Raw genomic sequence first — 12,913 nt, 5'->3', positions numbered from 1 at the left:
CCAACGTAATGAAATTATTCGCCCAATTAGAACTAAACAAATCGAGGTTATCAAATATTATTTACGGTATTTTTAAAAAGTTTTATTCTTTCATATTCCTTTTATTGTGTTAGAGTTTTAAAATGGATAATAAATTTTAGGATTTTATTCTTTGGCTAATTTATGCTTATATTGTTATATTGTCATGTTTTTAATAATTTTTACAATTGTAGAAATGGATAACGGAATGACGATTTTTTTTTCGTGCTGTCTTTATAAAGGCACTGAACACATGTAAATAATTAAACGTAATCTTAAGTACGTTGAATAAATATCGATAATGGAATCTCATCAGTCCTTTTTTTCCTTTGCACAATTCTTAATTACCCGTTCGAAGTGCAAATGTAAAAAGCAACCGACAATACGTAGGGGTCCCAATAATAAAGCATGGACTAAATTTTGAAAAAATCCACCCCAACGGAAAAGGCCCCCTCCCAGTAATGTAAGGAACCAACTCTCAGCCCCTAAAATCGAAATGAAGTTACCGCACTGTAAAGGAAATAGAAAGAAACATAATGAAATGATAAAGCGCAAAATGTAGTTCTTTCGAATTTACCAAAGCATCGTTAAGAATTCGTTTAGCCACTTGTTCTGGTTCCGCCAAGCCTCCACTACCTGATATGATTTTCGTTTCTTTCGGTTTTGTCTTCTCCTCATTTTCAAAACCAGGCGTATTAGTATCTGCTGGCAAAGCTAATGTGACCAATATACCCAGATGACGCGTTTCCATTGCAATGGTTTCGGCCATACCACGCACAGCATATTTCGAAGCCGTGTACGGTCCATAGCCGTAAATACCGAATAGAGCTGCTAACGAGGATGTAAATACAATGATACCCTCTCGTGCCTTTTTCATTTTAGGCAGTACAAAACGGGTGCAGTTATAACTGCCCCAATAATTGATATCCATAAGTTTTCGCGCATCGGCCACTGAAATATCCTCATACACACCACAAATAGCCATACCCGCGCAATTAACTAACATATATATATCTCCTAAATCCTCCTCAACTTCTGTAAGAGTATTTGCTATATCGTCATAGTGCGAAGCAATATCAAGGCAACGATACTGAAATTTTTGTTCCGGCACTTGGCGTATTACTTCCATTAGCGCTACAGCCCCACCTAGCAAGATAAGATAAAAATTATTATTATTAATTTATTGCAATATGCGTGTCTATAAACAGATTAAAACAACAACTTCGACCGATAGCATAATTAAACCTACTGAGGAATTTTTCATCACGAGCAATTACGGTTACATTAGCTCCTTTCATTGCACATTCTACGGCTAGGCAAAGTCCTATGCCTCGGGAGCCTCCAGTTATAACCACATGACGTCCCACCAGCATTTTTGGTCGTTTACGCATGACGAATACATATACACCAAAATGCACCAAAACGGCAAGAGATATCCACAACCAAATTTCTAAACTTAATTCCATAGTGTCTAAAAAAAATAATTCACAAGTAAATCACATGATAATTTCGCTAAATAAAAAATTATCAAATAGTTTTTATTCACCTTTAGAGCTTTGTATTTAACCTTGGGAAAGGAAGTGAAAATGTGAAAACACTCTCCTTAGAAATTAGAAAGTTGTTGATTTCGTTTTTATCATTTACGTCTGAAGCTTGTCAACCGACTAGCATTAAAATAACGCTAAGCATAAGAAATAAGAGAAACATAAATGGTAACTCAAAATTTTCCACTGCATATATCTTTCACATAGAAATTGAAAAAAAGTTAAATTGAAAGCAATAGGAAGTTGTTCTGGTTTTCACTATGAGCAGAGAACATATATCATAGAGAAGGTGTTATACGTTCTCTGCTATGAGGGCACTGGCGTTGCCACAACTATGTCATTAATATTGTTTAATGCCATAATATTTGAAATCAAACTAGACTAAATAAACTAAGGTGAACGACGTTAGAAACAGACATCTGTGTAAATTAAATTCATAAAATAATAATACATGTAAAGAAATTGTTACGAAAAATTATCGCTTTATTTTGTTTATTTAAAAATATTTTTATGTACTAATTAGTCAAGTCACTCTGTATATAGCAGAAACACAACAAACTTAACTCAATTTTCGCTCTGTATATTTCTTCAGAGAGAAAATATAAAATAATTTTGACAACTTAAGGGGAAATTTTCGCAGACGCTTTTATTGTTTAATCAAAATTGTAAATTTGTTTTATAAACATTGAAAGCATTTTGTAATCAATGAATTCGAGTATTACAATTGAACGTAAGCGCGTAGATTGCAACTCGTTGCCAAAAGGTTGGCAAAGAGAGGAAGTTCTTCGCAAGTCTGGTATATCAGCTGGCAAAGTCGACGTCTACTATTACAGGTAAAATAGAAGAGTTCACATTTAGTAATTAGTTCAGTAAAAATGGTCTAAAATAATTGATTGTATCTAATTATCACAAAATCTCATCAACCCTCAATTCACCCTCTACACCTGTGCAACGCACGTCCCCCTGCGCTTTACACTAAAACAAAATATTCTACCACAATAAAATAAACAAATAAAATCCCGCACGCATTTTACATCCCATAAATGCCTATTTGTCCTTACTGATATTCTGTTGCGAAATAAGCAGCCCGACCGGTAAAAAAATTGAAAGCAAGCCACAATTAGCAAGATGTCTGGGTGATGCAATTGACATTGGAGCATTTGATTTTCAAAGCGGCAGATTCGTGCGTCACATGCAACCACCATCTATTTCGCTTTTCCGTTGCAGTAGCACAAGTAATAGCAGCGGAACTGGTGGCGGTGCAAGTGGAAATGACAATACTTCAATGCCGCCACCGCCACCACAGTACAGTGGTGGTAACACTTTATCCCTATCCGTGTGTTCCTCTCCAAATTCTTCACAATCAACTATAACAAATGCCAATATACTACAACCACTAATGCCAACAACAACATCTCATACATTAAAGCGCAAATTCAAAGCGCAGTCCCAATCCCAATCTCAAATTCAGAATCAGTCACAGACCCATCAGTTACAAGGCATGCATACAAATGTCATTAGTAGCGGTTGTGCCCCATCGAGCGCATGTGGTGCTGCAACTACATCAGCAGCGAATTCACGTCAGCAATTAGAATTCAGGTAGTGCCGAAAAGTCATTTTTTTTTTTATTTAATATGATTTGAAGATGAATATAAAAATGTTAACGTGTTAAAGTTAATCTAAAAATCGCGGCTGTTAGTGTTTACAATAATCACTGTAGTGTTGCATGTTGTTTATTTGTATTCTGTTTTAATAAATGTTATTAATGTTGATTGTTCACCAATCTGCCGGTAGTAGGATGACAGAGCCCGAGAATAAAATCTAAATTGAAACAGTAAATTGGAGACAATGTAAGAATTGGCTTTTATTGGCAATTGTAACGAAGCTATTTCCTCGCCCTCTGCTACTAGGATGCTTTTATTTGATTCGCCACTAACATTTGCATTACAATTTAAGTGTTTTTGTTACATATATTGTGTATGATGCTTTCTCTTATTGCATGAACATAGCCAATTGATTCTATGTAATTGATTTTTATTTTATGTACAGATGTCTAAGCATCCATATAGACTAAAAACATAAAGGTTTCAGTAAAACTATTGTACTAACTTCTACATACTCCTTTATATAGTCGCGTACCACGCACAGATGCCTCTCTGGTGCCACCTATACGACAGACCGCATCGATTTTCAAACAACCGGTTACTGTAATTCGGAATCATGAGCATACTAAAGTTCGTAATGACAACACAAAACAGACAAGCGGCCAAGAAAAACCAAAGCAAATGTTTTGGGAGAAACGATTGGAAGGCTTACGTGCATGCCATCCTACCGGTGAAGAGTTTGATGATATTATATTACCGAAGAGTATACGCACCATCGGGCCGAATGTTAATGAGCAAACAGTACTACAATCATTGGCTACAGCTCTGCATGTACTTAACGTACCTGTAATGGGTCAAGCATCCACAAAGACTGAGATGAATAAAAATGCAACAGCATTTTTGAATCCCGAACAACCGCTTATGCAAGCAGTTTTAGTGTCGGATGACGACATACGGCGACAAGAGGATCGAGTTAATGTGGCTAGAAAGAAATTGCAGGATGCGCTTAAAGCTTGAATTAACTGTTCCGGAAAGTAAATCTCGCTCTCACACACATACATAAATAAGTATATACTAAAATAGTTTTATTAACTTAACGAAGTAACATTTTAAGCGGTATATCGTAGGTCGTTTAGTGTTTTTAAATTACGCGCTGACGCGTTCAAACTATGTCTTCATATAATCACAGCATATAAAGAACTTTATACAAATCTAAATGCTTCCTTTTTTATGAAACAATTGGAGTTAGGTGAATACCAAAAACCTTTTGCAAACACTTACCATACAAGAATATCACTCAATACTTTTAAGGAAGTTAAAAAATTGTACAAAGTTTAAAACTATTTATATGTATATCTTAAATTTTTTTTTATTAAACTAAAACTTAAAGTGACTATATATTTATAACAGTTGGCGGTAGTTAAATGTTTTCCGTAGAATGAGCTGGAGGAAGCTTACTAAACATACTTTATCAAAGAATTTTGGTAGGTTCACGCGTATTTGCTTTTTGGAAGGCAATCTTTTTCTTGATAACTTGATCATTAATCCATATCATCGTCTTCCAATGCTTCATCATCTTCATACTCCAAACCATCGTAATAGCGACGGGAAGTCGAAAACTAAAATAAAAAAATTGAATAATTTGCGAGAAATTTATAACAGCACAAATACCACGTATATGAAATCTTTAATGATATTAAAAAAAATACCTGCTTATAAACGCCACGCCAAGCGGCAAATGTGCCCATAGCCACGACTGCGCCAATCGCTGCTAAGACTTTGGTTTTCTTTTCAGACTCCAAGAAATGTCGCTCTGTCGCTGTTAGTAAGGGATCATTGGATGATTGACTTTTAATGGCTTTTAGTGAATTGAATCCCTCATTTTTGAAAATGTCTTTTGTTATGCGATTAATAAAATTCACTAAATTTTGACAGCCTTTTATGTGATTTTGTAATGGATTATTGGGCAGTGTGGCTTTAAAAAGCACCGATAAGTACGAATAAACGATAGCATCGAATTCACTAAAGACATCGCCGAAGAACCATACTTTCTTTCCCAATTTTTTTGATAGAAGGTTGACACATTTTTTAGCATTCGTTATGAGCTGTAAAAATACAAAGATTGTAAATGCAAAGATTGTAGCATTTCTCATATTAAAACAAATAATATTCCTATAATGTATACATACATAGTCTCCATCATGATTTTCAAGCTTATCGCGCGGGTCAAAACCACCCATTACCATGACAATATCACAGGCTTCCCTCTGATAACTGCTTGGGTAAAAGAAATTGAAAGGAAACATTGTTCTTTTTGCATACAGACTGCGTGTAGTATCAAAGTTGTTAGGTTCACCGAACATGAAATAATAGTAATATGAATGAAGGTTGGTGAAAACCCAATTGGCATAAGCGGGCGACAGCAATTTGTGGTTGTTTTGCAGATTGGCATCTATCGGGTAGCCCTATAATGAGTAACAAATTGCTTTTAAATTATTGAAATAAGTTTTAAAAATATCAAACGGACTTGTTATTAAATAAAACACTACTAGGCTCAAAGTTTTCATTAATTTCAATTGTATTATTGTTGAAATTGTACTACCAGAAAGGATTTTACTGTATTCAATGTGAAAGAATTTTCATGTATGCATAAGGCTATAATTAGCATTATAAAAATATAAAAGCACCTGTCGGGGATCAATGATCGGAAGTATTTAAAAATATGTGATAAATACACATTGCCGAGCTTTATTTTGTTTAATATCTAACCCGAGTTTTTCGATTCATATATATTATTTTGCAGTAGAATATTTTTATTAAACGTTATGTATAACAATGTTTATTACAATATTTATATCATTTCCATATGACTATGTATCATATATCATTTCACTGTACTCACTTCGTCCTCACAACAAACAATGAACAACGCAATGTTTGTTTTGGCGCCATATATTCCACTAAATCACCAACTTTACAATTACGCTAACACTTGTCACATTGCTTACTATTAACCACTGTTTTTGCATCCCTCTACCCACAGCTTACCTCTTTATCCAAAAGCTTCTTGATTTCTCTGTACCCACAGAACCTTTTATTGCCAATCTGTAAGTACGGTAATTTCCCCGTGCTTGAGCGTAAGGGATTAGCATTTGTTTCGATTTGCAGCGGGCATCGTGTGAATTTAACTAAACACTTCAAAAGAAACAAAAAAATAAAACATTTATAGAAAGTTATATACATGCACACATAAAACGAATTAACGTAATCTATATTGCAATCTTTGCTAACTCCTAGCGATTGCTTAGTAAAAGTTATATGCAAGTCAATTTTGCACAAAACTTCGGCGAATAGTCAAGGTGATGCAACTTTTTCTAACTTGAAAGCAATAGACTGATTGTCTGTGGGCGCCGTTGTGATATTTCTTACCAGAGCACGTAGGCAATCGAAGTCAATGGACGGCAGACCCCACTCTCCTTTATAAACATATAAAACACCTCCTAAATGCATATCTCAAATTGTCTAACATTCGCCACTTCCTTGATAATGCATCTACTATTCCAAGTATATATATATGTTTTTTTTAAATGCTATCAGTAATCAGCTAAATAAAGAATTTGATTGGTAACTTGTCTTGTAATCGTAAGCGAATGGATGAGTACCGAAAATTTTGCTAGGTTAAGAAAGAAACGAAATCAGCTGATTTTAATCAAAGCGAACGGGAAATGTAATACAGTGTTGGAATATGGCATATTTTGTGATACTGCTGTATCTGCAATTCGTAAACATGCCTAACACAGAACTAGAGATCATTGTTCATTAGTATGTGTCAGTTTGAGTTAATTTATCAATAATTACTATTGTATAAGGTTTATACAATGATAATTACTTATCTGGGATTTGTTATTATAATTATTGTGGTTGTGAATAAAGGTGAAAAGATTTATAAATATATGAAAAATCAAAACCCAAATATACCCAACCGTAGTTTTATTAAAAATATAGTGAAATTTTATTTAATTTGAACTTTTGAGTTAGTTAAATATAACTTACTTCTTTATAAACAGTATAACTTTAAACAATGGCATTGGTAAATTATGAAAGCAGTTGCTCATCTGACGACAGTATTGATGATTGCCACAAAATATCATCTAAAACATCGAATCAGATAAACGAAATCACAGGACCAAAGTCAAAGATAGCAAGATTGACGCAGCCTATCGAACTAAAGAAGTAAGCTCTTTTTAATTATTTAAAATATTGCTATTACAACCTTAAGCATAAACATTTTGTTTTACATAGAACTTTACCTTGTGCACTGTCCTTGTTGGGGGCAAAGCCTACAAATGCTGTGCCAAACGAAATACATTTAGATAAACCAGAAGAACACAATGGACGCATACGTAGTTTCAAACACGAACGTGGAAATTGGGCAACTTATGTGCACATACCAGGCAATCAATATGCAATGATATTCCAACATACAATGAATAACAATTTAATTTTTAATTGCTCTAGTGCGGTCCGAACAGTTGGAAGATATACAGGAAGTATGCCAAGACGTATTAGCTGATGTCATAAAAGATTTACATGCGATAGAAGATTTACATATAAGCTTAAGTCGGACGGTTGTGCTACAGCATCATCACATCGATTCATTCGTCGAGTCGCTAAGAACAACTTTAGAAATTAATGCCAGGTGATTTAACAGAATTTTAAGTAAATTAAATCGTAGCTAAGTTATTTTAATTTTAAATCTTTAAGATTTGCTATCAGTTTGCGGCGCTTACATTTTTACACCAACGCTGAACGTACACGTACGTTTATTGCACTTAAAGTTGATAATATGCACTACGATAGAGTTCATAAACTAATGGAAAAAGTGGATGTTGTAATGACAGAATACAGACTACAACGCTTCTATGAAGTAAGTGGATATTTAATCGAGTATACATATAATAACCAAGAAACTCTTGTAGCAACCGTCATTTCACATTAGCTTTTTGTGGTGTCTTGGCGATAAAGTCTCAGTGCTAAATGAATACTTGGATACTCTAGAGTCTGCTATAAATGCGGTGATGCGTGAAAGCAATGCATTCAGTTTATTCATAAAAGAAATAAATTGCAAAAGTGGTAATAAAGAGTTCATTTTTAAGCTTAAGTGAAAGGTAAATAAAAATAAATATAACTGTATAAAAATATTTTATTTTCTTATTCACTTTTTTTTGCCATTACTGCTTTGTTTGGCATTTTTTTCCTCTTCTTCCAAGCGCGCTTCCTCCTCCATCTCTAACGCACGTTCATAGCGTCGTCCAAGTGGTGTTTTAGACCACCAGTTGTCAAAGGCTTCTTCCTCTTCGCGGTAAACTGGATCACGCATACTGAAATAAGTCAAGTCCTTTTAAACATGTAATTAATTAATTATTTATACATATATATACATATTTATAAATTCGTTTATGTGAATGATTAAAAATATGTAGATAAATTAGATAATACGTTTTGCAGAAATATGAAAGTACTGAATAATAACCTCAAAGTGTTTATTATTTCGGCATGCGTTAGCGGTTGTGTACGAAGTTGGAGCTTCCGCTTACACGTTAAGACTTCCTTCAAGCACGAATCAATAGCGCCAATCGTATAGCCATCAGAGATCTTCGCCATTACACTGTAATCCAAAGTAGATAAACCTCCTGTGTACTCACTAAAACCCACGTAAACATAAATATCAATTAACTTCATATTGATAAAATCTTACATTCTCAGTGCACTCACTTCGCCAGCGCCTTCCAAGCACTCGATCTTGCGCCATAGTCAGGTCGGGGTATATAAATGAAACGATTGTAAGTTTGTTGTAGTAGTTTTTGGTCCGCTTCCCAAGGTAGACTTGATGTGCCCACGAATATTACACGATCCTCTGGTGCAATAGTCTTTATCAAACGTGGTAAATCTTTCTTCAAGCGCTTTGGGTCTGTACGATCCGTTTTGGGCACTTTTTTCATGAATGGACGCTCTGCATCACCCATATATATGACCGCTGGTTGCAGCAAACGCGATACCTTTGAAACCAAATGTATTAGCATTATTAGACCTGATTTGCCTGGGTATTTGCCCACTATATTGGCGGGTGTTAGATCAAACAGTACAGCACCAACTTCAGTGCAGATAGCATGCATCAGCGCTTTCTTGCCAGAGCCACGAGGACCGGCTAACAAAATTGAGCGTATGAGTGGGCAAGAATTGCGTATGGCCTCTGAACCCAATGGTAGTATACAGTATTCGATGAGAATCTGACGAATATCTCCAGCGGAAGGATTCGTACCGGAGCGTTCACTCAAAGCCTTATCGCCTATATATTGACTGAGACGGACTTCTGGGTATTTGCGTATAATGCCATTAGTTACCAGCTCCTCATAAAGTGATTCGGTCGTACGATCAGGGGTAAGATCTTTTTCCTTTTTCTTTTTACTTTTTTTACCTGAACGTCGAGTCTTTTTGCTGCTCTTTTTGGCCTTTTTGCCAATAGCAGTCTGAATGATAAATAATATTATATAGTACGTTAGGAAAATGTAACTGGTTTTTGAAACAAAATGTATTTTTTATGTACCTGCAGTAATTCCAATTCCTGACGCATTAACTCATCTACAGTGCGCCGACAGTCTAATTCTATTTCTAAATATTTCTCATTGTAAATCATATCATCGTATTGAGATTGTGAGGGATTGCCGCTTTCATCTTTATTTCGCCAAACTTCATTGAACCTAGTTAATATTTTTAAGGCAAACAGTTTTGTAACAGTACATATTTTATTAACGTAATGTAAAACCCACTCTTCAATGGCAGTTTTGATATCTGCGAGAAACACAGTTTGTCCTGGATGAAAGTTCTCCCCATCCGCTTGAGTATCATTAAAATTCAAGTCGCCGCTACGAGCCGGCGATTTCGATTTGTCCTTAGTTTTACGTGACTCCTTCGAAGAACGCGCCGAGGAACGACTTAGCTCGCTTTCTGTGCCTAGTTTAAGCCAATAAAAAACAAACAGGAAATAAAAGGGTTTAAGAAGTTTTAATCTAGTCCGAGAATGTTTCAAGTAACCGAAGACGATTTTAAGAGGGGCGGTTACGGATGCAAGGTGTTGTAAAGCATCTGTGTAAAATATACTCTCCCGAGAGAGTCATATGATAGATATATATAAAAAAATAACCTCTTATACTCGTCTACTACGGTCTCTGAGTAATGATTATGACAAATTTTGACCCCAATATCCGTACCCGGTCGACTAAAAATATGCAGTGATCCTCCTTGCTCCTCACTTGGGAATTCAGGCAATTTTCCCGTTTTTTCATAGCATTCCTTTATCCAGGTCCGTAATTCATCGGTTATGTCCTCGTTAATTGCAGCGCCCTGTTTACACTTGATTTCCTCTCTCACGGCGACTAGAGACGACTCGAGCTGTTGTTTATAAGCTGATTGCGTTGCATAGCGACGTTCATAAATCTAGGCGAAAAGTAATCATACTCAAATTCAAACCTACACCCCATTGTTGACAACAACATTTCTATCGAGTTATACCTCATTTAACTTTTCCTCCTTTTCTGCTCGTTTTTTTAGCATTGCCGCCGTGGGTGATACCATGCCGATCAAAATCATTTCTTCCTGCTTTCGTCGACGCGTTATACGTCTCGCCGTATGGCCTCGCCATACTTTTTGTATCTTCATTGCAGCTAATAATCCCATATCACTGCGCTCTTTTCCCTTTTCCTCAGTTTTACCTTTATCCTTTAGCATTCGTATCTCTTTCATAAAATGTGCCCGAAGTCGACCCTGACGTGCTCGCTCATGCATCTGTAATAACCGTATAGCTTCAATTTCGGTTAGTTTCTCATCACTGGGATGCTCCTCTAACCAACCCAACTTCACAAGAATTTCGTGCATAATACGATTGCGTTGTTCGATCTCTTGACGACGTTCTCGTAGGAAATAACGCGGTATATGCAATTGGGTATCGTCAGGTGTTAATTGAAGTCGTAGGATAACTTCATCATTATAACTGAACTCCATTAGATCAATATTGACGAGATCGTGTTTGAGCTCGATAACGCGTCCCAAACAAGAGTCGAGTAGCTTGCGCACTAAGAGGCGTTTTTGCGGCTGTATCATCTTGTCATAGACATCTTCCAGTCGATTGGCGATACCGATGTAACGTAAATAGAACTCAAAGACAGTGGTTTGCATAATCTTCTTTGGCTCGGTCACAGTTTCAACATCCGGCAGTGTCGATGCCAATGCTGCGAGTGCAGTCTCGAAATTCTGACCTTGTTGTTCGTCGGCGACAGCCAGAAGATCAATTTCATGATGAGTTTGGTGCCAAAGTTCATTGTAATAGTGATTGGACATGGCACGCGTCAAAATGATAAAAGTGATAAATGAAACGTTTTGCACCACAATTAAATTCGAAATGTGGTGATTATGCAAAACTAAACGCCGCTAAAATTCGAACTTGTTTTGTAACTAAAACGATTGCAAACGTCCATGACAACGATGATAACTAAGGGAGTTGGCGTTCATGACAATTATTAACAGTTTCAACAATGGTATAAGGCAGATAATGCTTTTACCTTACCGAATCCGTATGGGTTGTAAGTAGAACTTCATCCGTTTGGCGAAATGAACGTCTGTCTAAAGTTTTTATCTTAAGACACCACAATATTTGGCCTAACAAAATTTTCAACTTAACTGGTAGTATCCAATCGTTGAAGTTGTTTAAACCTAACTTTCGGGCAATAAGCATTCCAAGTGTAGCCATACATAAAAAAAAGTGTATAATCTTAAAATTATTGTATCTTAAAATTCGTATTACGTCGGTAATTTCGACAATATGGCGAAAACTAAACCTTCGAAACCTCTATATATTTGCTGCGTGATTGGCTGAGTTCATACATCTACTTGTATTGTGAAAATATAACAACAATGAAAATGGAAATATACATATGTATCTACTCGTAAATAAGTAGAAAGTGGATCATAATGCTTTAAGTAACTGGTAATAGACTAGAAATAGAATAGAAGATTTAGTATTGACCGCTAACTTGGAAAAAATAAAGCTTTTCTGCTATGTAGTAAAACACCCGACCCGCTGATTGGGTCTTTCGTATATGATAACTAAGTTACTAGCAATGGGGCAAGAGTGCTCCATGACAAGAAGAAACAAGTCGTTCCCACGACAGTTGGCTCTACGTAACCGGAACGGATCCGGATTTATTCCGGCCAAGGACCGTTAACTCGGCCGAACTCTGCCGCTACAACAACAACAACAACAACAACAAGAAGAAACAAATTTTATTCAATTTTGTTTGTTTTAATTTATTTGAATTTTTCACATTGTCACTGTCATCATATTGAATATACTTGTAGTTATTATTTTGTGTATTATTGTTTTAGTTGTATAATCTAATCAATTAATTTAATATTAATTAAACAATTAGTGAATTATTATGATAGTGTATGTATGTATATATGTATATATATATATGTAATATATGAATTTATAAATGTCTATGTACTTCTATGTATTCATGTAGGTTTGTATTAATTATTATTTAAGTATTCCACAAATGTTGTATATCATATATATTATATGTATATATGCATAGGTATATATTTATTGTTTATGCAATGTTTTCTTGATTTTTACTGTGATATTTACTTATCTCTTTGTTTGCTTTTCGTGCACATTTGGCTCGCTTT

At 35.4% G+C, this 12,913-nt stretch overlaps 5 protein-coding genes across 6 annotated transcripts; 2 read left to right on the top strand and 3 right to left on the bottom strand.

Annotated features, from left to right (window-relative positions):
- Window positions 1-142: 142 nt before the first annotated feature.
- Kdsr (3-ketodihydrosphingosine reductase) lies at window positions 143-1,831 on the bottom strand. Its single transcript, XM_014240337.3, has 4 exons — window positions 1,565-1,831; window positions 1,268-1,489; window positions 596-1,164; window positions 143-528 (listed from the first exon to the last, which is right to left on the bottom strand). Exons 2-4 carry the CDS (start codon window positions 1,482-1,484, stop codon window positions 331-333), a joined length of 984 nt encoding a protein of 327 aa, XP_014095812.1. The 5' UTR covers window positions 1,485-1,489; window positions 1,565-1,831; the 3' UTR covers window positions 143-330.
- Window positions 1,832-2,145: 314 nt separating this feature from the next.
- Window positions 2,146-4,383, top strand: MBD-like (methyl-CpG-binding domain protein 2). 2 transcript variants are annotated; one of them, XM_036377671.2, is made up of 3 exons: window positions 2,146-2,395; window positions 2,649-3,161; window positions 3,694-4,383. In XM_036377671.2, the coding sequence occupies exons 1-3, from the start codon at window positions 2,268-2,270 to the stop codon at window positions 4,181-4,183; spliced, it is 1,131 nt and encodes a 376-aa protein (XP_036233564.2). In that variant the 5' UTR covers window positions 2,146-2,267; the 3' UTR covers window positions 4,184-4,383. The 2 variants fall into 2 exon arrangements, with proteins under 2 accessions (XP_036233564.2, XP_014095838.2); XM_014240363.3 differs by lacking the exon at window positions 2,649-3,161 and having other exon boundaries at window positions 2,160-2,395.
- A 142-nt stretch (window positions 4,384-4,525) lies between these two features.
- On the bottom strand, window positions 4,526-6,846 carry LOC106621469 (metaxin-1 homolog). The gene is made up of 5 exons (XM_014240359.3): window positions 6,596-6,846; window positions 6,215-6,361; window positions 5,356-5,631; window positions 4,876-5,271; window positions 4,526-4,785 (listed from the first exon to the last, which is right to left on the bottom strand). The coding sequence occupies exons 1-5, from the start codon at window positions 6,674-6,676 to the stop codon at window positions 4,708-4,710; spliced, it is 978 nt and encodes a 325-aa protein (XP_014095834.2). The 5' UTR covers window positions 6,677-6,846; the 3' UTR covers window positions 4,526-4,707.
- Window positions 6,847-7,134: 288 nt separating this feature from the next.
- Window positions 7,135-8,698, top strand: LOC106621470 (U6 snRNA phosphodiesterase 1). Its single transcript, XM_014240360.3, has 6 exons — window positions 7,135-7,399; window positions 7,469-7,620; window positions 7,685-7,865; window positions 7,931-8,093; window positions 8,146-8,334; window positions 8,437-8,698. The coding sequence occupies exons 1-5, from the start codon at window positions 7,248-7,250 to the stop codon at window positions 8,329-8,331; spliced, it is 834 nt and encodes a 277-aa protein (XP_014095835.2). The 5' UTR covers window positions 7,135-7,247; the 3' UTR covers window positions 8,332-8,334; window positions 8,437-8,698.
- Window positions 7,707-11,620, bottom strand: LOC106621468 (dynein regulatory complex protein 11). Its single transcript, XM_014240358.3, has 7 exons — window positions 10,739-11,620; window positions 10,438-10,663; window positions 9,997-10,180; window positions 9,774-9,927; window positions 8,942-9,696; window positions 8,700-8,870; window positions 7,707-8,547 (listed from the first exon to the last, which is right to left on the bottom strand). Exons 1-7 carry the CDS (start codon window positions 11,561-11,563, stop codon window positions 8,382-8,384), a joined length of 2,481 nt encoding a protein of 826 aa, XP_014095833.2. The 5' UTR covers window positions 11,564-11,620; the 3' UTR covers window positions 7,707-8,381.
- Window positions 11,621-12,913: the final 1,293 nt, after the last annotated feature.

Source organism: Bactrocera oleae, chromosome 2 (assembly GCF_042242935.1).
Source record: "Bactrocera oleae isolate idBacOlea1 chromosome 2, idBacOlea1, whole genome shotgun sequence".
Classification (NCBI taxonomy): Eukaryota; Metazoa; Arthropoda; class Insecta; order Diptera; family Tephritidae; genus Bactrocera; species Bactrocera oleae.
Note: the sequence above shows the minus strand (reverse complement) of the source record. Positions and strands in the feature narration are given on the sequence as shown.